At 44.6% G+C, this 24,620-nt stretch overlaps 1 protein-coding gene across 1 annotated transcript in view; it reads right to left on the bottom strand.

The window, feature by feature from the left end:
- Nucleotides 1–1,213: 1,213 nt before the first annotated feature.
- Nucleotides 1,214–24,620, bottom strand: part of adgrb3 (adhesion G protein-coupled receptor B3) — a 146,777-nt gene continuing 123,370 nt past the window's right edge. Inside the window, 12 exon segments of the mRNA XM_048269104.1 lie at nucleotides 1,214–2,378; nucleotides 4,471–4,575; nucleotides 5,264–5,299; nucleotides 5,758–6,449; nucleotides 9,332–9,371; nucleotides 10,675–10,770; nucleotides 11,511–11,682; nucleotides 12,272–12,370; nucleotides 13,004–13,089; nucleotides 13,790–13,856; nucleotides 14,269–14,338; nucleotides 19,032–19,182. Of these exon segments, the coding sequence (XP_048125061.1) occupies nucleotides 2,190–2,378; nucleotides 4,471–4,575; nucleotides 5,264–5,299; nucleotides 5,758–6,449; nucleotides 9,332–9,371; nucleotides 10,675–10,770; nucleotides 11,511–11,682; nucleotides 12,272–12,370; nucleotides 13,004–13,089; nucleotides 13,790–13,856; nucleotides 14,269–14,338; nucleotides 19,032–19,182 (1,803 nt within the window). The 3' untranslated portion in view covers nucleotides 1,214–2,189.

The raw sequence follows: 24,620 nt of genomic DNA, 5'->3' as shown, positions 1-24,620 counted from the left end.
TCTTGCCCGCCCCTACTGCCTGTAGGAAGAATATCCCGCTTGCAAGTTCAGTGTATCGTACCCGCCGACCGAAGCAGGATCAGTTTACATCCTGCATCCACAGCACAGAGGGAGGCTAACGAAACGCTAGCGATTGTTGCAAACGTGTGTATAATGGCAGAGCTGGCGAAGAAGCAGCAAAAACCCTTGATGGAAGATGCAAAGAAAAGGAAAAGAGCTTCAGACCGAGCGAGGGGGAGTTTCGTAGAGAAAAAGCATCAGGCTTGCCTGGTGTCTCTTTAAAACAGTAAAAGGTAAAAATAATTCTGAGATTTTCATTAATTATTCTTGAAAGCCCATTTTAGCATTCTGACCATTTTTGTTGTTTTCCCCAAGTAGAGAAAGATCAAAGGTCAAAGGTTTAAAGGTGCCATGTGTAAGAATTGAGGTAAAAATATCAAAAAATGAGCTACACGCATCAAAAGAATGAGAAGAAATAAGGGCGATGATGTCATTAAAAAAATGACAAGGTATAGTGCTGCAGATATCAACCTGAATTAGCATGCTAAATTACTAGCCACAGCCCGACAGGTGTCATAATTCCAGTTTCGGCCATGGGAGGCGGTATGCGGGCAACACAACTGCCAGCCAAAATGCAATACACGTGTCTTGGTTATTACTCTAGGGTAGACCAACTCGCTTTCTGGAGGTTTACTGCCCCAATCTTTTATGGAATGTGGAGTATGAATTGATTTTTTGGCGGACATTACACATGGCACCTTTAAAGGTATATTTTCCCATTTCAACAAGATTGTTGGCAATTTTGGCAGAGTCAATGTAACCAAAGTTAGACCATACTTTATGTTTGGGGAGGCAGCTGCCAATGTGAAAAACTTGATCACACCCACATTTTCATTGAATACTTGTTTTAGTAATGTAACTGCCCTAAACAAATCTTTTTTGGGGGGAAAACCCATGAAATGAATTTCCTGGACATGGTACCACTTGACATGGACTGCCCTGTGTGTGTCAGTGCTCTGATTGATGATTATGTAGTACACCAGGTCCTACACTGGGAGAATCAAAGTGACCGGTAAGAGAGGATGCCCAAATATCTCATCCACGTCCAATGACTGTGTTCTTTTTACAGTCACTGCCCACGTCAGACAACTCAGCACCCCAAAACCCACAAGTCACACAGGACGCAACAGAGAGGACGCAACCTCTGAAGCAGTACGAACATATTTCCTCTTTTATTTACATTCCTTTTTCAAATGTTAACATTTTTAGCTATAACTCTTGATCAGCTTGGCATTTTTTTTTTCATTAAAATAAATTGGCACAAGTAAAACATATGTAGACAAAAGTTTATTTACACCATTACAACATTTTTGTATTTTTGTTTTTTAAATATTTTTTACAGGACTGCAGATGAGAGAGGTTGCTGGGAGCCTTCAAGCAGGATCTGCAGTATTAAAGTTGTGAAATATATTATTCATATAAAAGTGAGTATTACCTTTATTGCATTTAAAGCAATGAAGAATGTAGCTTGACAAACATTCATTTTAAATGACAGAAAAAATCCGCTTTGCCTCTCAACGTTCTCATCATATTATAAAGTAAAAAGTGTAGTAATGGCCAAACAGACTGTTATAAACTTTTTAAAAACCTGCATAAATATATACATTGTGCTTCTGGGTTCATGTCCAGTTTCATTTTCAAATGGACACTAAACCCGGCGAAGCTGTGGTTAACACGCAGTGGGTCGTTTTTGCGTTTTTGAAGGTTTCACCTTGAAAGGCGACCTTTTTTTTGAAGCCAAATTCTTTCCACGGGTACTTTGAAACACATGATGGTAAATATTTGTACACCTGGCTGCCCCCACGAAGCACACTAGTGAGAATACAAAAAAGAAACACTGATGTCTTTTTTATTTTGTTTTGTTTTGTTTAGATTTTTTAATAGTTTTTTTCCCCTCTCCACTTTTTTTTAAAATCTTATTGGCACATAATGTCCCTGCCATAGTCCTTAGATCCAGATATGTCTACCGGGGCTGCAAGGATAGTCCATTCAAGTGCAAAATACATCTCATTCTCCTTTTTCTCACTTCCTGGGTTGTCGTGGTTTACGTCTCTCTCTCTCTGTCTCTCCTTGCCTTGCACGGGCGAGCCCACGGACCCCCCTTCTCGCCCCCTCTCCTTGGCGTCGTTCTACACTTCCGTTTGGAAGTCGCCCTCCTGGACGTCCAGTGGAAGGTTGACACACTTCTCCCACTCAGCCGCGGTCATCTCCAGAGTATCCTTGTGGTCGGGGTCTAGTACATTCATGGTGGCGTAGTTCTGGTATTCGCAGGTAGGGTTGTAGCTCTCCCACGGGTTCTTGTTTGGCATTGTTTTGTCCTGCGGATGAGCAGATGGACACAGGCACATGGCTCAGGTGAAAATCCAAACCTCTCTATCAGCTCTCACTGCTGACAACAACAACTGGGTGTAGGAAATGGCTTTTTTTTTAAACAATCTCTCTTTAGATTTTTTTAAAACAATCTCTCCATCTGGTCTTACCAAATGTCAAATCGAGATGTCATATACCAAAAATAACACCAAAAATAATTAGCTAGAATTAGCTGGTCTCATGGTGAATCAAGCTGCTCTAGAATTACCCTTAGTCTACCCTAACCAGAACTAAATTGTAGAACATTATATATATATATATATATATATATATATATATATATATATATATATATATATATATATATATATATATATGTGCACTACCCTTACGTTGTCATGGAAACACTTGCGTGTAAGCTAACAACACCGCATCGTCATTCATGTGTTATCTTATCACTGCCACTACTGTGGAATCTACGGCTCAAATCCTAACTTGTTGTATTGCTCATATTTCTGCATTGCCAATTTGTCTTCCTGAAAGAAAAAAAACAACAACAAAACAAAAAAACAGACATGTGTTGCACTATGCTCGTCTTCATTTGTGGACACTGTCTCTTGGTAGATAACAGACGAGACAGAGAGCAGCCCCATCGGTGCTTGCTGCTGATAGACTGTCTGTATCTGCGGCTCTCCTCATAAATCTGGGCCTCCGTTAGCGTTCCTCCAGCAAGTGTCCTTGTGGTAGTTACCAAGCAACAAGCGGGAAATGACATTCTGTGCCGGAGCTGATTGAAATGTGAGTGGGCGACGAGAGCATGCAGCCAAGAGGGCACAGTGGTTCTAACTGCATTTCCATGGAGAGAGAGTGTGTGAGTGTGTATGCCATGGGTGTGGGTTTGTGGGTTTGTGTTTGTGTGTTTGTATGCCATGGGTGTGTGTGTGTGTGTGTGTGTGTGTGTGTGTGTTTGTATGCCATGGGTGTGTGTGTTTGTGTGTGTGTGTGTGTGTGTGTGTGTGTGTGTGTGTGTACTGTATGTGTGTGTGTGTGTGTGTGTGTGTGTGTGTGTGTGTACTGTATGTGTGTGTGTGTGTGTGTGTGTGTGTGTGTGTGTATGTGTGTATGTGTGTGTGTGCATGTATGCATGTGGGTGCATTTGTATTTGTTGCCTTCCTCACAGTATCTGTGTCTGTCAATTCATGCCTACAATGCTCCGTCATCAAAGTAATGCAGTCAACAGTTTATTAAAGTGACCATAAAGCATAGGACCCAGTGAGCAATGTGAATAGTTGTCAACGCTTTGAACAATCTGAAGCTGAACTCAACCTCAGTCTGTTGTGGTGGATAAACAAAGCAAAATGTGTCTACTGAGGATGCTGAGTGCAGTAAAGCATGCTTTGATTGACTGCACACTTTGGGGTGCAGGGACTAAAGACATGCTCTCTCAGATATGGATCAGCGTGGTTATACAAGAGATCGTATATATATGCCATGCATCCACCAAGCAATGGTTAGCTGGAGAATTAATTGAAGAAATTAAAATAGATCAAATCAACAGAAAACATGTCTCAAGGTAAATGGGTGCAGTGTTTGAATGACTGTGCTTTGAGGAGAATGAGTGATCTAAGTACTTCTGACTCTAGGAAAAAAAAACCTTCTTCCCCCTTCTTTCTCCACCTCAATCTTTTTTTTCCACTTCCTGCTGAAACTCTCCCCTCTCTTTCCCTCTCTTGGACCTTTTTCTTCCCTCTCTCTCTCCTCCTCTTGGCCCTCTTCCTCCTCCGAGTGCTCAGAGCACATGCTGAACACAGGCTATTCTTCCACATGAATACGCTGGCAGGGTGGCTATTAAGGCCCTTCAATCACTCACTTCCTGCTGTCTGGGAGAGATGCAGTGGGGAGCGGAAGTCTAAATATGGGTCTAAGGTCTGGCCCCTCTAATTGACCAGCAGATCCTACCAACACCCTACCCTTCTCAACCCACCCATCCACCCCAATGACTGGTATATACAGTCATTGATCCACCCACACCAACCCCCAATACCCATCCACCACCCCAACCCCCTCCCCCCTTCTTCTTGCTCATTTCCTTTTACTCACCATGCTGCCCATATTTGGTATGTCTCGAAAACGGTCCAGGGTTTGAAATTTCTGATTCAGTTCCTGGAACAGCTCCATGTGTCTTTTCCTGGTGTGCATGACTTTCTGTAATAGCAAGGGTTTTCTGGTCTTAGAGAGGAGGCCAAGACTACAAATGCAACTTCCTCTTCATTCATCCCCCCCCCTTCTCCTCCTTTAACCCCTCCCCCCACATCTACTTGTTCCAATGGCATCGGATGGCAGCACGCCAATCAAGCCCCATACCCCCCACTCTCTCTGTCGCGCTAAAGTGCTAACATTAATTTTACACTTTGCTGAAACTCATCTCCCACATCTAATTTACTGGAGGAATCAGACTTCTGCTAATTAAAGCTGTCTTCAACATCTCCTAGTTGTGTTAAAAAAAAAACAGATTGAAAGAGCAAAAGTGAAAAATAAAAACATTCTTTTTGCTCTTATTTTTTAACTAAGAGAGTGACTTTTCCAGAACTCCGCTGTGCCCTTGACAACTAAAAGCCTAGCGTTTGGAGATGGAGTCCATGGATGAAGGAGAGAATGAGGATGGGTTGCTAAGTGTTGCAGCTGACAGCATTGCTTTTACTCTAACAACACAGGGTCTCCATAAATCTCCCCCTGTGTCAACGCCACGTTAGTTCAATAAGCTTAAGTGCTACACAAAATAGTAGTAAATTAAAGAGCAAATCCAAGATGCAACAAATGGCCCTTCACCATCTAACAAACAAAAAGAAAGGGAGTCTGAATCATGGAGCTGTCCAACAGATGTTCCACTCACCTCAAAGTCCAGCTCCGAATAGCGCGACTTCCTTCTCTGTAGAGAGAGAGACATAAACAGCAGTAGATTAACGCGGTCACTTTGACTACATGCAGTCCACTTACTCTTACAGAGCCCCCTTTTCAAGCAACCTATTGGGATGTTTCAGGGATCTGAATATGAGTTTCATCCAAGTATTTCACTGCAGCCATTAGGATTTGCATCTTCCTCATAAATATTAAAGGAGAATTTAGAGAAACGTGCTCAGAATCAGTGCTTTCCCACCTCTATGATCACTTATGTCCAAACTCTTTTTAAGAAGTCAAGGATAATTGGGGCTTAGAGATACAGAGCTTATAGCTACAGTATATGGCCAGTTTAGCCTAGTCCTGGACTAAAAGCTTTCTTTCAATTGAGATTTTTTAAAAGTTTTCTTTTAGGATAGGACTAGGCTTAATCCATGTACGGAGAGCTAGCATGTAGTGTTTGCGGTCTGCTGATGACGGTCTGCTCACCTCTAGAGAGCTCATGGATATGGTGGAGCCCGTCTCGCTTCTGGACAGGCCTCCACTCTCCTCCATCTCGGCCAGGAAGTTCTTGACGGCGGTGCGCGGCTCGAAGGGCAGGTTCTGCATGTGCTCGGGCGGCGGCGGGAACTGCTGCTCGGGGCTCATGCCCACGTGCTCCATGCCCATGGGGCCCATGCCAAAGTCGGGCCCCACCTTGTAGTGCGGCATCATGCGGTCGTGCGGGCCCAGCGCCTCCATGGGGATGTTCATCTTGTTGCTCTCCTCCTTGATCAGAGTGGGCATGCTGCCGGCCGAGCCGGACGCCGCCGCCGCTGCAGCGGCCGCCGACGCCCTGGGCATGACGATGTAGTCGGTCTCCATGGCGCCCTGCGGTGAGTGGCTGCCCATCTCGTGGCTGGCCATGTCCTGCTCGCTGTGGCGCAGCGCGTCGTCCGTGCACAGGTAGACGGTGCGCCGCATGTCGCCCGTGCCGTCGCCCAGGTCGCCCAGTCCGCCCATGGACATGTGGAGCCCCGACGGCGGCTGGATGATCACCTTGGACATGATGTTGCCCGGCAGCGTGGAGTAGTTGAGGCCCTCCGGAGCCTTGCCGTCCTCCTCCTCGTCGTTGAGGGAGATGCGCGACAGCGTGCCGGTGATGGTGGCTGCGCGGCACGAGCCCATGTCCTTGTGGAGCGCTGCAGGAACAGAGAGGAGGAGAGAGAGAGAGAGAGAGAGAGAGAGAGAGAGAACACAAGGTGGAGGAGTGGTGCGTTAGTTAAAGCTTGGGAACTGAACCAACAGCATCCTTGAGATGAGTCGTTTCAAGTTGGTGCTTTCTTTTCGTTTGGGGAGATTAGGCCATTGATTCCTGGATCATGAATAACTGCATGTGTTACTGAGTCAAATGAGACGATCCAAAGAGGTTCCAAAAATTTCCCACAAGGTTTCACTCCTACCCTTGACTAAAATGCTAAGTATTCTTTTCAAATGATCAAGTGGAGTTATTGATACATTTCCCCACCTAATGTCTTTGGCCAGATGAAAGGCATGCAATCAATAATGAAACATTAGATTCCAATGCCTAACAGTACTGAAAGAGAAAAGTTAATGTGAAATTTGGATTGTGAGTCTATAAGGCATTGCAATGCCAACGGCTGTGATAAGTTCTAGACTGGGCTGAGTTGTGCTATTGTTGTTCTCTCGACACCTTGCAGAACCTCAGATAAAAGACAAAGAGACAAAACTTTTAACTGTCTGGTAAAAAAATGAAATGAAAGAAAACTAAATGAAAAATATGGCAACTTGCAGTAAGGGCAGCTTGTACTGTACTATTGAGTGGTTTGGGAGCCCATTTTAATCTTTGACAACTAAACCTGAGGGGAATGACAACCGCTATTCAGAAAATGGTCTGCAAGGAGAGCGGAAGGTCAGCGGAAAAAAAACCCCTCTGATCCAATGCCTGTGTTTGTTGTTTGCTGTCCAAATAAGTGCCCTGTCCCTTGTGCAAACACAGCTGGACAAGCCAGCGAAGGGCAGCCGAGAAGATGTGGACATTCTGGGAATCCATTTAACAACAGGTTGGCCTTTGAGAGGAACTGACACGCCACGTAGAAACTTGCGTCACATGAGAAATAAAACAAAAGACGACAACAGCAAATGATGAACAGTGAATAATGCGTTCTGACCCAGAGGCAGACACTAGTTCAAATCACTTTTAGAACCCTTTTTTCGTGGTCTGTCAAAACCTTCATGTTAAGGTGATTCAATTCAGAGTCAATTACACAGTGCTAAATGTCAACTGTCACACACTAAAATGTAGATTTGGCATAATCCTGCCATTACATGGTAATAGACCAAACAAAATCCCCAGGATAACAACAAGCATAAACTATAAATCTACACCAAGGCTCTGTGGTGTGCCTCTGGTCCATAGATGACCTTAGAGCGGCTCTGTGCACCCAGAAATGTTTTATTCATCCCGAGCTGCACAAGATTCTGACTTCCTCTATCCCAATCCTCCCTCTCCAGTCTGGCTCAGGCTGCTCTCTCTCTCTCTCTCTCTCTCTCTTGGCACTGGGGAGATGGCACCAAGTGGCAGCGGACCGAACTCAGCGGACAGAACTCTTTTGCCAATCGGGTCACAGTGGGCACCCCACCACCACCACCACCACTGACTCCTCCGACTGGCATAAGAACTGGGTGGATGCCTGCCTTCGCTCGGTGAACGCACCAGCATCTTCTAGAGCCGCTCACACGCAGGTCCATCTGTGGCCTTATAGGGAGGCACGTGTTGTCAGTCTATTTTAAGTGATGCCAGATTCTGATAGTTGCACAAGGTTATAAAGGACCCGTTCAAAACCCATTCACGTGGCTATCAGGGGCAGCATTGTGCCTACAGTCAGCAATGCTTGTCAACTATTGAAGATTTGCCAAGCAAGTGGACATTATAAATGTAACCTACAATGTCAGCACTGTGTGCTTACGTAATACAAGCAGCGCAGTAATGTGCTTCTTATCGAACGGTTCAAGAGCGTGTTGCATTTGAGGAGGTCCCTTCCTGGGAACAGCAAACGAAGTGGAATTATGGGAGGGCTTGTCAAGTCCCATCTGGCTCAGTGGAGATAACGAAGGCAATGAAGACTGCCCATCTGTCATTTCAACCTCACTGCTCACAACACATGGCCCGCGCCGGGCACCGCTGACCCCCTGAGTGTCTCTCTACAAGCGGCTCTTCACGAGGGGACTCAGTGGAAAACTCAGACTCATGCACTCCGAACCTCCAAATGCTTCACCTACTATTCAGCCTAAGCTTCCCCTCAACGCTGCGCTAGGGTGACTCCAAAAGCAGGGCGGCAGCTCGAGTAGCTACAGATGCCGTTTGACTGGCATGGGGCTGATTCGTTTGACGGAGGGGGGCAAAGCGAAGCATGAATCAGTCGAGGGTGTTGTTGGTTTCAAAACATAATTAGTGCCCAAAACGCAACTAAGAAGCTTTCCCCTTAACAACGAGTCGACAAGCTCATTTCCTACTGGCTAAGTGCAGCTATGGTGAGAGGGGAAACAGAGTGGGGGTACAAAGACATAATGACTATTATCATGAGTACGGTAATTAATCCTTCCCAAGCAGAATAAAGTACATGGGGACATGTTACACATGTGGGGAAGAGCTAAAGCTTTGGAAGTATAAATGCATTTTGATATCATGACATTTTCTTCAAAGGAAATTTGCCTACGAGTTGGCAGTTAAATGATAATTTGCCTTAATTGTTTTCATTAGAGAAACTACAAGTAGACTTTGTTAAAATAATAATCAAACTTACTAGCTTTCAGAATCTGCACCCACAGTTTAAAATGTCATATATTGTTTCCCTATAACACCTCATGAAAGCTCCTCTCCAGAAAAGCCTTGAGCTACATTCATACTAAATTCTGTTTTTTGATTAACACACAGGGCCTTATGGGCATTGTAGTTCTTCTGGGCAGCTTGGGATACTCTCTCCATGGTTGCAGCCTATTTTTGGACCGTGAGAGGCGAGGTAATTAGACACTCATTAATATGGTGCCATCTGTTTCTTACCTGATCGACAGGCGATGTCGACGTCTTTCTCAAAGTCGGTCTGTAAAGTAGAAACACAAAAACAAAACATGATTAATTATTAATACTAATTAACAGCCAGAGCACAATGGGCTCTGGAAACGTTAAGAAAATGACAAACAAATCTAAAGAAGTCCAGCCATTTTCTATTTGCTTTCCCTTTTTCCCCTCTCCTTCTATTTCAGATAATTACTATTTGAAAACTAGGACATCTCTTTGTTTGCCATGCTGCCTGTCAACAATTTCCCCCTCCCATGCCTCGGAGGGTTTTCGTTCTGTAATTGTTTCAGTTGGTCTGCCTGCCTGCCTCACGTCCCCCCAGAGCCTGTCGGACCGCTCCAGCGTCCCCGAGCTTCCTTTCAACAACACGTCAACGAGGCCGGCTGCTAATGTGCCACCGCGCCACTAGAGCGACAGTCAGCCGGGCACACAATCAGGCTGCCAGGCAAACAGGCGGGATGGGTGAGGTGATTCGAGCGGGTGGGGGCGGTGGGGGGTGGGGGCGTTGAGAGCACTTTCAAATCTCAGCAGCAAAAATCGCTCCTATCAAAGGGACATTAGGATGTGAATAGCAGATCACGGGCGATTATTCGCCACTGCCACTTTGTGATATCAAGCACTTTCCCCCATTGCATTTCCGAGGTTATAGTGTGTTTGTGTGTGTGTGTGTGTGTGTGTGTGTGTGTGTGTGTGTGTGTGTGTGTGTGTGTGTGTGCTGCTGTTTTATTAGGCCCGAGGACGTGTGGGGAGAGATTGGCGGGAGGGAGGGCGGATTGCTGCTGCTGAAGGTGAAATGAAACTTTGTGAAATGTGATGACACAGTTTCAGTCTCCCAACCCCTGCTCTCCAGATCTGGGCATCAGCCATAGAAAATCAGGGGGTAAATTGGTGTCATCTATTACAAGGAAGAGTGATTATACACCATGTAATTAAAGTTCAGGCAAAGGCCTGGGCTGGAAAACAACTATTGCTAAAACAACAAAGCCCGAACCAAGGGGGGAAATCAGGCATTGCACTAAATAAAAGCAATGATGAATTGCATTAGGGGATCATGTTAAATGGAGGTCAAAGGATTATGTGGAAAGAATTAAGAGTATCATTAATAATGGACTGCGCATTACGTTCACTTAAATTACTTCCACGCTTTACAGAAGATGATCTGGGATGCACCTCATAAACACCTCCATCATCTCTAATGGGATTTCTCCACTCTCCCTAGTTAAAGCTCCACAAAAAAAAAAAAGAAAGACTATTGCAGTATCCTTCTTTGCCTAATCAAATTCGCAGAGAAAAAAATACTCATGGCACTAGCTTGACACCCTTACCATAATCTGCGCATGGCCATTAGGGAAGGTTCCAGTGGCATCCGCGCTCATCGGGTCCTGGCAGTTTCGGAGTCGACATCTGAAGGCATCTTGGACCTGTGGGATAAAACAAAAAAGAAAATGACAAAAAATGTCTCTCCATCTTAGATTCTCTTAGGATCATTAAAAATGAACTCACTTCAGCATGATCACGATTAAACAGCGCAGTCCGTCTAACCTCTTACATCCCCGAGTCTCTCATGGATATCTGTCTGTGACCACTACCATCTTTTTTTGGGGGGGATAATCAGTGAGCTGTCCTATTTTTCACCCTTTTCCTTCTGGATATCTAAAAGTAGCTTTAATAAAATCCTCAGATTAACCACATTTTCTGGAACACGCAAATGTAACACTTTAATCCTTCCCCAAACAATGTACTGTACCTTAACACCTGTCAGGCTACATTATACATTTTATGTGTATCTGTCTGTGTGTGTGTGTGTGTGTGTGTTTCTGTGTGTGAGTGTGGGGAAAGGTGGGGGTGAGGTGGGGGGATGAGAGATAGACTAAAGAGCATTTGTCAACAAACACCAAATCAAACAGGACCGGGTGAAACACTAGGGATTAATACAGGGATTTAAGTACTTCCAGCTTGTCTCGCTAGCCGGACTACCCCGGGGGGCCGGGGCGAAACCCAGCGGGGGTAAGTGCGGAAGTTGGGCAGGATAAGAGGGATTAGCCGAGAGACGGAGAGGGAGCGATGTTAACGTGTAAATACGGGCCAGCCAGTGAGCTGTGGACTCCCGGTGACCCCATGGGGACAGACATGATAGGTCTGGTCTGGGCCAGTGTCGCACCTCTCTCCTCAGGATGCAGTGGACCATCACGATGACAAAGCCCTGCAGGGAGTCGAAGACGGCGAACAGGATCTGAAAGAGGATGGAGCGCTTGTCCGTCATGGCAAGCACGGCCGACATCCAGGTCAGAGCCAACAGGGGCAGGACCACACAGGAGCTCCATAGAGACGCCCTGGGGAAGAGGAGGAGGATGAAGAGGAGGAGGAGGTGGTCGGAGAGGCAGACAGAGAGAGAAACCAATAATGTAAACAACAAATAGGAGCAAATAACTGTAAAAGAGGGCACTTTTATTGACAGCAAATGAATACTGAAGACGAAACCAGATGCAAAGTGTGTAGTCAAATTGACAGTGACGACAACAACAACAACAACAACTTGCATTACTATAGCGCTTTATAGGCACTCAAAGTGACTAAAAACACTGCCTACACACTTCTCTGAAAGCCACATTATGCAAGGTCAATCTACACATGCAGTGACCTAGTCAAGTAGTATCTGCCTTTTTTTTAGGTCTGGCACGTCGTCTATTCCTGTTTTCATCTATTTTTAGCCCGTCGTCAACAAAGAATGTGAAACTCAGGCGCCTACCAACTGTTCCTTTCACACCTTTTGTAATCTTGCCGTCTCTCTGGGTGGGAAACACACACACACACAAACACACACACACACACACACACACACACACACACACACATACACACACACGACAGCTTTCGCAACATAATCTTATTGATTCCCCAAGACATGGCCCGAGCACTTACATGGCGTTGCTGGCCGTGGTTGCTGATAAAGCGGTTGTGGAGACAACCCCACACTTGGCACATTTAAGAGTTAATCCTGTATGAGGCTCGCTCATCTGCCTGCGAAGCAACAAGCACAACAGGAACGCTTGTAAGAAAGATGGGGGAAAAAAAAATCACAACTACATCAAATTGAAAAGACATTCTGTTTTTTGGGGTGTGTGAGTAGGGGGGTTGAGTGGAGGGGGAGTGGGGGGAGAAAATCTGTCAGCCAGCTCGAGGGTTGTGCATCAGATTATGCATATTAGCAGACAGTCTCAATGAGGGGCCGTTAAGTACTTTCAGCCTGTTCTGATTCTGCCAAAAGAAAGATGCGGCATCTCTCCCAGGGAAGCGTGACCTCTTTCTTTTCTCTCTTCTTTCATTAATTCTCTCCACATGTTCAGAAGAACTGGGCCTCTTCATCTAGTGTCTTTGAAGACAAGCTAGATTTGTGTGATCCTGTGTGTTTACGCACACCGGTGTTTGTTTTGTTGATATCTCTGTGTGTGTGTGTGTGTGTGTGTGTGTGTGTACACTTTGTCTTTATGTGAGTGGCTGTGTGTGCGTAGCATAAGTGTGTATGTTCGGGTGAGTAACTGAGTGACCGAGCACGGAGGTTGTATGGAGGTTGGCAGGGTGACTGGGCAGCAGATGCTGTGGGTGGCACATTTGTCTGACACGGCGCCCTCAGCATCTACACTAGGCTCTTACCCGGCTCTGTGCTTCAGCTTCTTGTCCAGGATTCCATCTCTGGACACCAGTTTGTTGAACACTAGGATGCCGATCACCATGTTGACCTGTTGAGGCAGCCACAGACACACTCTCCATTAGACAAACAAACAAACAGACAGACAGACAAACAAACAAACGAGGAAAGCCAACACTCCTCTCCTCTTTCACTCAACAATGAAGGTCAAGTCCCCTCGGGGCACAGTCTCGTTCTATCCCCACTGTACTACTGTGACCTCCCCAAACACATCACACTTATTTTATGAGGACAAACCAGCACAAACAGCCTTTTATTTTGAACAACGCTGCACTGCAGTGAAAGTCGAACCCTTGTGTCAGATTAACCCACTAACCAACATCCTTTCCCTCCTACCATTCATGATGATACTGGTTACTGGAAGAACAGTCAGGCTTTAGGATATCTATTTCACTTTAGTGCTGAAGGTTATACTGGTCCTTCAAATAAAAGTAGATTTCTCTTTTCTTGTACCTGCATACAAAGGAATACTACACTCAGTATATGAAATGTCATTACGTTAGCAGATTAGAGGTCCTTCAGAAGGCAAAACTTGTCAGTTACATCTACCGCTATGACTATGGCTGTGTCAGCAAAACACTGGCGTCACACGCGCCAAACTACACATTTACAACACCCCTGTCTGCTTTGTGGTGTGTCTATCCCATTGCACCGGGGGATCGTCAACTAAATCATTTAGTCCCATTACAGCAGAAAAGACGTGAAGGCCGGTGAGGACAGACGTTACTGACCAGAACCACGGCAGCCGCTGGTCCGACAAACGCGTAGAGGAGTCCTCCTTCCAGTGAAAGCCAACAGCTGTGGGAAAAATCAAGAAAAAGGGAAAATAAAAGTCAGCAGAGGCTCCATAAAAATGAACACAGAGCATTAAGTTAATGGTGCACGGCTGCATACAGTTGTATTATCTCCCAGTGTCAGGGGAAAGCAGCCATATGTTGTGGTTTCAGATGAGCGCTTTCTATAGAGATGAGGGTAGGGAAAAGGAAAAAAAATAGCAGAGGAGAACTTAAAACATTGTTTATTCTCTAGAAAGCCTTCAGGGACACAACTAAGGAGAAAATTGGGCCCCAGAAAAGCATCACGCAGGCCCTTCAGGGATTATTTAGAGCTGGTGTTGTTTGGGAGAGTTTGTTGTGCAGAGTCCGCCATTTGTTGCGCTAAATATTTCACATCCAAGGACAGTGGGGAGGACTGAGGGAAGTGCTCTTACTATTGAGGTGTCCCATAGCCTTTGGCCTTCGTGAAACCCATGGAGATGGCCACTACCAAAGCTGGGAGTCCTGTCGAGAGAAAGGCAGCAATTAGACAATTAGCATGCTGCTATTTATACGCCATTACACAAGTTGACAAATACATAAATACATAACACTAGTCTGGGAGCCAGACGAATCTGAGAGCTCATTTCATCTCATTTGCTCTGGCATATCCATCTGGCTCCCCTCCTATTCAAACATATTTTTCGCCCAGCGGAAATCTGTCTGGCCAATCACAAGCGTTTATCTGATATGAGGCAGACTTGATATGATGACAGAAAAACACCACTGAGGTTATTTTGTACACAACCAATGGCTTCCACAGGTCGTGTCAGACTCGTGTCGTGTAGACTTAACCCTTAGAACCCGAAAAAACACACCCTTTCTTCTCTGTTACATTGCTCCGCGACTGTTCATCACAACAAGATAAAACCTTTATTTTATGACAGAGAAGAAGTGGGGCTTTCCAAAGAGACTACGCACTTGTCTGTACGATCAAGTATGAACATTAAAAAAAATCATGAAATTAAATAAAATTGCATCATATTTAAAGTCTATACTTCTCGGCGTTCACCTGCGCACCCATTACTCTTGTTTGAATTACTCGCGAACCCGTGATCACATAGATATGGCAAGCATATCAGATGAAAGAGGAGAAACAGGGCTATCCATTGGTACCATGGATATCGATCTTTCTGGCTTATAAAAACAGACGAAGTGACTGCAAAATATTAACGTCATGTACACAAACCAACGCTGCACACCCATTACTCTTGGAGTAATTACTCGCGGACCCGTGATCGGATATATATGCCAATGTATGTTAGATGAAAAGAGGAGACACAGAGCTATCATTTGATACCAAATACACCCTTCTGGGTTATAAAACAGACGAAGTGACAGCAAAATAATAACTTCATATAACTGGACTTACCCCACGTTTTTGTCTGTTTTTGTGGCAAAGCATGTTTATAATCCAACGCTATCGTGTGTTTCTCTATGGCAAAACATGTTCATAATCCGGTTTTGAGATCCTAGCAAATTCCTGCATGGCATCCAATTCAAGGCTCACATTGCATCCCAATTTGTTCAACAAAGAAACACCTTTTTTTGCCTTTTACTTTGTTCATGGCAATGCAGTAAAAAGTTGAGAATCATCATGAGTGCATACACCATAGTCACACATGCTAACAGACAAACTTGGGTCAAGTCAGGTCAGATCAGTTCTTGTCACAGATATGGAGCGCAGAATGGTCATTTTTCATCGCTAAATAAAAAATGGCATTTATTTCCGTAAATCACACACCACATATTTCTGTAAATTGCTCAGCCCCAGAGTATCCCTCCAACATGGCAATTATATTGCCCGTTTCAGGACAGTCTGCCCTACACACACATGAAATGCATGTAGAGCTATGAGCTTGCTGTGGTGAGATACAGGTCAAAATATACGAATTTTTATAATATGATTTTTATATTTTAATTCTTTAAAAAATCTAAATAAAATCAATGCTAGTACTAATACATAAAATGATGGCAGATCTGGATAGCCTAGACTCTGCTGAAAACAAACAAAACAATATATAATATGTGTGTGTGGCACTTACAATGACCAGAATAAATCCTTATGAATAAAGGTAGTGAAAATGCCCTAAAAACAGCTTAGGGTTCTAAGGGTTAAACAATCTCAGTGTATTTTGTTTAAAAAAATAATTGCATTTAAACCCTTCATTGACAACAAAGATGTGCTTGCTTTACTTACCATCAGGATCCTGTAAGTCTAATGTGCAAGCTTAGCTTTCTAATGAATGAATTGATAGGGCCCAGACCAATATCTCAGTTGAGCATTGGTCTTCCTTGAGCCTTGCTTACTGTACATAACACAGTAGTAAAAATAAACTCTGGACTTCAGCTCTCTGTGTGGATGTGTGCAAAGCCGTTGTGTTTGTCCCGTTCATTGCACACTGGCCTTAATCTCTAAGAGTCCAAGGAGCAGTCCATGGACTCTCCTCCCTGTAATTTTCAGCCTGATTTCCCTTTTACCATCTCTATTGGTTTATCTACAGCTCTGATATCTATAGCCCTCCATCCCCCATGCCCTCTGGTGTAGAAGACCAGGCGCGAGAGACACAAAAGTACAATAGTCTTAATCGTTGCTGATTGCCGAAACAAGCCCAACACAGCCCAGCAGGCAACGTCCTGCCAAAAACAAGACAATAAAAACATACTGATAACAATAAAAGCATGGTGGGCCGACTCTTGGCAACATGGGCTCTCCTCAGAGCCTTCTCCGCCTCCTCTCTTCTGCTCTCACTGCGGCACATGGGCTGCTACCTCCTGGACTCCTTGTCCACCTCCTCTCTTCTTCTATTCTCTCACTGCGGCACATGGGCTGCTCCTCCACTGCTGGACTCCCCAGCATGCACACACTGGCCACCCGTTATGAAAGCTTCTCATTCCACCCTCGAGTCTCTCTCTCTGCCGTTATGCTCGGAATATTAACACCTCCTTGGCAAGATGCAGCTGGAGGGATTTATTGATGCGGTCGGCTCACCGGGAAGCCCAGTGGTCATCCTTCAGCCCCCCCCCCCCTTCCTCTCTATGGCAACCTCGCCTCCATCTCCTCCTGCCTCCATCCCACTCCCTCTTCCCCTTGCGGGCGGCGCTGTGGAGGAAAAGGCCCTGTTAATGTGGCCAGCTCTGGGCATAAATCAGCACAGAGTCTGAGGTAGCGCATTGCAGGGCACACGCTAGCACTGGAGCATTTCACAGAAAGGTCACTTTTAATATCCGCACAGGTGGGCAGAGAAAAATAAGACCCGCAGGAGAGGCGAGGACTGCTGATATCATTTGGGAAGAGGGAGGAAATACGTCCGAAATGTATTTATGGACCTGTAAATAATTCTGTCCTGTGCATATGAGTGAGACTGGACGGTGTGAGGTCTGCGGCTGTTTAGCATTGTGGATGATGTTGGGACCAGCAAAAATCACTCCCTCAGCTCAGCATTACACGGATGCTGGTTAGCCGAGCTGATTGATCTATTGTGAATACCTGTGCATGACAAATCCTGTCCAAGTGGGGAAATTGGGCATTGTTCACAAACAATTCTTTATCCCCCACATTGATTTGGGATTTGAAGAGAAGCATGATTAATATTATTTAGAAAGTGTTTGGCAGTTAGGCCCAAAAGCAGTCTTTTCCTGCTCTGCTCAGTGCATGGGGCATCCTGTAGGCTAGACTGGAGGACATGCCCGACGATGACGCTGTCTTCTGCACCCGCACCAATAGCCTGCTTAGCAACGGTTGTCATGTGTCAAAGAGAAGATTAGGCAACAAGTTAATTTCCCCCTCTCTCTCCTTGTTCTTATCTTGCTTCTCCTCCAACAGATTTCTGGGATTTTAGTGCATAATTATGAAATACGTTCAATTATGCTAAGTGCAAATAAAATAATGATTGCAATTCAATGACTTACAAATGACCTTACACTTTAATTACATATTTGAATTAATTATAGCTGCATTAAAACCATTCAACTGGTTATAGCAGGTATGAACAGCTAATGTCACATCGAGCAGTTAGATAAGTGAATAGGCAATCATTTTTATTCAGTACGCTTTGTCTCTTTTATTTTTTATTTTTTCCCCTCAGCCTGCAGCAGAGCAGAGTCATGACAGAGACTGAGCCTTGTTTGTTGCTAGGTAACTAGAAGAATGAATGTTAGCACTTTTCCAATCAATTTGATTTTTTTTTTTGAGGGGCTGCAAGTCCGCAAGATTGAGAGAGAAAGAGAGGATAGAGAAAGAGAGAGGGAAAGAGAGAGAGAGAGAGACGTTCTGAAGTGCCCATAAGTAATAGCCCCTCAGATTTGGGTGCAGACGGATGAATCCAATGAAAAGGGCAGAACATGTTGACCTACTAAGCCTATGGAGACAGCTGTAGTAAAAGGCCCTTTTGCTTTACCCCCCTCCCTATATCTTCCCGTCAATCTGGACCATAATGCAGACCCAAGTGCAACATACTCGGTTTCCCACTGACGCAGGCAATTCCACTCCAGACAGAGCCGTGACTGGTGCTGTTGGACAATCAATACTGGTTCATTACGCTCGTTTAGCCCAATGCTGTTCAACATGCAGATGAAAGTAGAGTGGTTTTACGGTGAGACAGCCCCATAGCTGCTTGCATAATCAAAGAGCATGTCATTAATGTCAACAAAACCTCTTTGTCGAAATCTAATACGTCAAGATGGCTTCATTTTGTTTTCTTCTCAAAGTCCAAATGCAGCGCCAGTTCACACTCTTGCAACCCTCCAAGACCTCTATGACTGAAGTGGTTGTGTCATTACGTGCGGCTAATATCTAATTCTGCCTACGTGGCTCTTCGGTTTGACAAAGAACCATGTTTGTGCGTGCCATGCCAATATACCCATTATAGACACTAATAATGATTTCCACTCCACCACCAGAATTCAGTAATATGGTGCCAGAAGTGAATTAGCGACCATTGAAAATTGAGCCTTGGCTCCATGATGTATTGAGAGACCTGATTCAGCAGCCAAATAGCAGGATATTTTACCACTCACATAAGAGTTTCGGTGATGTTTTACAGCCATAGCAAAGCAAACGCACAGATCCCCTAGTTGAGACTGAGTAAGACCGAGAATGGAGAGCCAACAACAACAACAACAACAACAGGATAATAACAAAATAACCAGCACGTACCCCATCCCAGACAGAGGAAGCGTTTGCGGATGAGTCTGGTCCGCACCTTCCCCGTGACAGCCATGTAGGACTGCCACGCCTCCGTCAGGACCCAGCAGAAGGATGCCAGGAAGAAGAAGTGCAGAAAGGCTGTCGTCATCGTGCAGACACCCTGTTGGGGGGCAGAGAGAACGGGCATTAAAAACTGGGCTTTGCTCGCCGGACACTAACCCTGAAACACACTGACTGAAGGGAACAATATTAGTCTCTGAAAAATGCTAATGGAAAATTCTGGTGATTAAAGTATTGAAAGCTGAAGGTCCATGCCAAAGAACAGCCCACTAATCACAGGCTTTTGTTTTCCTGAGAGACGCAGTGTCTGGTGTCCCCTCAGCTAGTTTCTGAGTTTCTGACCATAACAACACAACCAGATAGCAGCACAGATAAGACAAGTCTGGCCTCAGCATTATAAACGCTTAGCTATCATGCTAACGCTACATCTCCGAGACACTCGGCTTCACTTGGAGGAGCCGTTTCTTTGGGCAAAAAGCTACAGGCCGCCTCGGCTATGCTTTGCTTTGCTTTTGCGCCAGCTTTCATCTGTATGCAAGGCAGTGCTGCCAGCCACGTGATCCAAGGTCATGCTTCTTCGACTGGCTGGGTGTGGGTGGAGAAGAGGGGGGTGGGGTGGGGTGGGGGAGGCGGTGAGAGGGAGGGAGGGAGGGACAGAATTACCCAAGATTCACAGTCCCCAGAGCAATGACGAGACTGCCATGACAAAGAAATGTCAAAAAAAAAGAAAAAAACAAAGAAAAAACAAAACCACCCTGGCCGAACTGGCAGTGGATCCTTCCGGTGCATCCTAGCTGGTTTACATTTTGAAAAAGAGCCTTAAACCTTGTCTTCACGCTAACCAGTGATAAGCCAATTACATGCTGCAGAGGTGGTGAGGAGCCGTTTTGAGCCATGTTAAATGACAAACACAGACAGCCTCAAAAAACAATTACAGGGTTTTATGTCTGCACTGAACAATAAAAAGTAACATCATTTTTGAAAATTACAACTAATCTCAACAAGGCCTACATTATGCAGGTGATTATACATTATGCAGATCTGCAATGCACTGTACAAAAAGCTCAATTTTTTCCACTATGTAATCATGGTACATTTTAAAGCAACTCTAAGCACCAAATGAATTAAAAGATATGGACGTAAGGAGGAGATGCATGCAATCTGTCCTTTTCCTGTTTGCTTGTTTGTTGGTTTGTTTGTGTTTATTGCACCTTAACTTCTGATAGCATCACTTGCATTACAGATTCCATTATAAAGATAGCCGCGGCTTTCCTGTGATGGACTGTGATGCACCTGTAATAAGTCTAAATGCATTTGGAAATGTACAAAAACACCACAACAGCAAATGAAAGGGTGTGTGCAAGAGCTTGTTTATGGGGATGAGGGAAAAGGGAGGGGGGGTTGGGTAAGCACATTTAAATTAGCTGTTTACCAAAATAACGCAATACTCTCTTATTCAAAGTAATTCAAATGAGATTGCTGTCAGATGGGTTTCTGTACGATCCTCATCTGGAATATGATTTCTGGTTATCTGTACACAGCCTGTGAGCTGGGTTTTTTTGTATGTCCTGCGTTGCATAACCTATCTGTTATATAAAGCTTATGTCTCACAGTAACACATTTCATCTCTCTGGTGATTCAATTCTCCAGTTCCACCTACTGACCCAGGTAACATCAGGTGCGAATGACCCAACAATCCATCTTGAGGGGTGATGATTAATATCAAGATTCCCAAGAGACTAGTGGTCTTCTGGCTCTCTCAATTGACATTATATGACCTAAGTAAAGTAGTGAAACTGGGCTGACTCCTGAAATTGCTGTGCACTGAATTGTTTGTTGCTTTATTTGGTGAGAAGCAGATGAAAGCGAAATCTGATAATACATTTTTATTTTTTTTTTTAAACGTGACAGATGCTTGAGATTGGCGGTCTAATTAACATCCTCTCATTTCTGCCGCACACACACAGCTGTCTGAGTTCCTTCCTGTTTGTGGAGAACGCTGCTCCATCCACCCTGCTGTTCATTCCCTTTGCTCTTGGGTAATACAAAATGATGGGTGAAAAAAAACAACAGAAAAATACATTTTTGGAGCGTGCAAATCCTGTTTGAATGCTATTATCAACAAGAAAATTAGCATGGAAGTGAAATCAAGCCTATCTACAACAGGATGGGATGAGAACGTCACCGTTTACTGCTTATTTGCTGCCTTTTATGTGCTTTTCATGTTTGTGCACTCAATGGAGGCCTTTAAAACTACGGTCCAGATGTTCCTATGAACCTTGATTCTCCAATAACACCCACAGCTATATCAACAGCAGCCACAGTCTCACTTGCCAAGCTCAAAGAAAGACGGGTACAATGAGGCAGCATCAATTGCCAAGCCAGACTGACAGAAGACCCCGACTGCCATGTTGGTTCCCACACACAGTGGGGGTCTCATTTCACACAAACAAAAGTCAAAGCAATTTATGTCTCTCCAATACTCTTTTTGCCACAGCAGGGCCACCGTAGTGTGTGAAATGTCCTCTTGCTGAGGATGTGGGGTTGAAGTTGAGATGATGGGGTTGAGGAGCAGTGTATGTGGTTGGGAATATATTCTGATGGCTCTGCCAAGCTGAACTAGGCGATAGACCATGCGCGCAAGGCACCCTGTCCTGAACCACACACCCAGGCTTAGCAAAAAGAAGTTCTTTCACACGGATAACAAAAAAAGAGAAACGTTTCGACTTACAGCAACTCACATCAGAGTAGCATTCTTCTCCTTCTAATTGCCCATGATCATCGATTAAGCTTGTACAGCACATTTCAGTCTTGCAAAACGCAGATGTTCCAACCGTGAGCGATCCACAGAGGACTGTGAAAAACCACGGAAGTGTGATGAAGCACCGTGCCGTAGCTACAGATGTTAAAGACAGCTTTAGTAGTGCAGGGTCGCTCTCCCTCCCTGCTAAGCTGTGACATGGCCAAATCTCCTTAGTATCGCGTGGAGAGATGACACTGCATAGGCATGAGGCCAGGAGGGCTGGGTGAGGTGGGGAGGAGGGGGTGATGAGGTTGGAGGTTTGGGGTGGTGGTGGTGGTGGGGGGTGTTTGCTGATGCTGTAAAGACTTAGTTGGAATCCAGAGTGCACGTTGCCCTTTACAAAGGCAAATTGCTGGGAGACGTCGAGCCCAGCGAGTCTGTATCCATGGAAACAAGGGATAGGAGGTAAAGAGCATACTGCAAGGCTGACGTCAGAAGGAGGAAGGTAGATGGAGGAAGGATATGTTTGTCTGTGTGTGTGTGTGTGTGTGTAACAGTCTCCTTTAATAGCTGAAGCTAGCAAACAAATAAGAGTTAGGGTTGAAAAACATATATGACAAATATGGGTTAGGGTTGGAGATATAGACCAATTAGCTGCTGGTGTGTGGCTGGTGGCTGCAAGCCGTGCCCTCCTGCACGTAAACACTAGTCAACAATGATGACTGCAGAACCACCCAGCAGCATAAACCCGCGGAGGAAAAGAAAACAAAAAAGAGAGGGAAAAAAGAAAAGGAAAAAAAAAAAAAAAAAAAAACAGAACGCATTGAGAGGCAGACATCCTGCATACTGTCACTACACCTAATTATGTCTTTTGGAGATGCGCATCCATAATATGTGCATGCACTGTACTGTAGCTCTGCTGGAAGAAGTCAGGGCTTTAGCATACAGCAAGGATAGCATACAGGGCTGAGGCTGGATTGTCCATTCAAGGAGAAAGGCGCAGCAGCCAAGATGGCTGCATGATGCAGGGGCTGCTGGGAAGAAGGCTGGGTAGCATGGGAACAAAACATCCTCGTTGGGGCACTTGGATGGAACTACACGGATTGAATCATTTAAAGCACTGGCTCAAGTGTGGCAGTGCATTTGTGGCTGATTGTACGGGTCATATTTAAATGCTGAGAAACATCTTCCATAATAGTGTATGGAAAGAGTCCATCTGCAACAAAGAAAGATTTGCACAGATATTTTTTCAATATTTTTTTCTATGTGTTTCCCTGCACTCCACCGGGGAATTATCTAATCTTTTACAAATCAGGACAAATAGGCTGCATGGACTAAAATAACAGCATGGATCATGTTCCAGTACTTTTCCCCTTACATAACTGCTCTTGATATTGTGCTTCAGAATTGATGTCTTCATTGTGTGTGCTATTGTGTTTTTGCGAACAGTTGCAACCAACATCTCCTCTTCTACATCTGTCCTTGGTGTTGTTTAGTTTGGAACCAGCCTTTAAGATACAACATATCTGAGCAGGTCTATACGCATGTGTGTACTCATGTATGCATGTATGTATGGATGTGCGTATGTATGTACGCATGCCAATGTACATCTGGGCGTCACTCAGGATAACATGAGAGACTAGACTCTAGACAAGACTAATTCATTTACACTGTCATTTAGACTGTCCCAACCGAATTTACTGTGAATAGTTTAAAATACACGTAGCTGTACATGTATACATGTACACATATACATGTAGCTGTATTACTGTCATCTGCATAGATTTGAACTCTCATCTGATGAAATGGTGCATTCAGGCTGAATTGGACAAATCGTTCCACATTATAAGTCAGCCACTGCACTCAGTCTTGGATGAAGGCCCTGTATTCACATAAGCATCAGGTAGAAAAGCGCTGTGCAAAAATCACAAATATGAATGACAATGCCGTCTAAATACTGCTGTCAAAGAAGCCTGTTGCGTTTTCCTATTTTACAGGCTTTTACCGTGTTTTTATTGTCCATTTTCCTTTTCAGTGAGCTGAAAACGCTGCATCACCTTGCATCAAAAGGGTAGAAAAGGCAGTGGTTCTATGGAACATTTTGAAAGCCATCAAGCTGGATTGATATCAAATGTGGCTGGCTATGTCATTTCAAAACTTTCCGCAATGTGCTTGCACTACCCACACAAAACAACACCCACTCACATGGGGTGAGACTGTCTCTTGTGATCTGTCAGAAATATATCTACCTCCATGCCTATGTTTCACTTACCCTTTCTGTCTGTGTGTGTGTGTGTGTGTGTGTGTGTGTGTGTGTGTGTGTGTGTGTGTGTGTGTGTGTGTGTGTGTGTGTGTGTGTGTGTGTGTGTGTGAAAGTAACACATAGCAAGCCATCATGAACACAAACATTGGTAGATATAGATGTATTAATAGGCCTACATTCAAAGTGACTGCACCAAGGCCAGAACTAGGTGACACACACACTAAAAGGTTGTGTGAGGGTAACCCCAGTCAACCTACACTGTTTGTTTTGGCTAAGGGGTTTAACAATGGTGCTTCTGCTGTTTAATGTTTAACTAAATCAATGTGTATATCCTGTAGAGCACCATCAGGGGACCTAAAGATATGTTAACACTGTGTTCTCCAACGTATGCTGATGATTTATTCATCGCTCACCTCTTGAACTACAAGACAGTGGTCTTACTCAGAAATAAAAATGCAGGTATGGATCTAAAGATCATAAAAAAAAATACAGTCCCCCCCTCTTCACTTCTACCCCATATTCCCTTTGCCAC

The sequence above is a fragment of the Alosa alosa genome, chromosome 18, assembly GCF_017589495.1.
Source record: "Alosa alosa isolate M-15738 ecotype Scorff River chromosome 18, AALO_Geno_1.1, whole genome shotgun sequence".
Taxonomy (NCBI): Eukaryota; Metazoa; Chordata; class Actinopteri; order Clupeiformes; family Clupeidae; genus Alosa; species Alosa alosa.
Note: the sequence above shows the minus strand (reverse complement) of the source record. Positions and strands in the feature narration are given on the sequence as shown.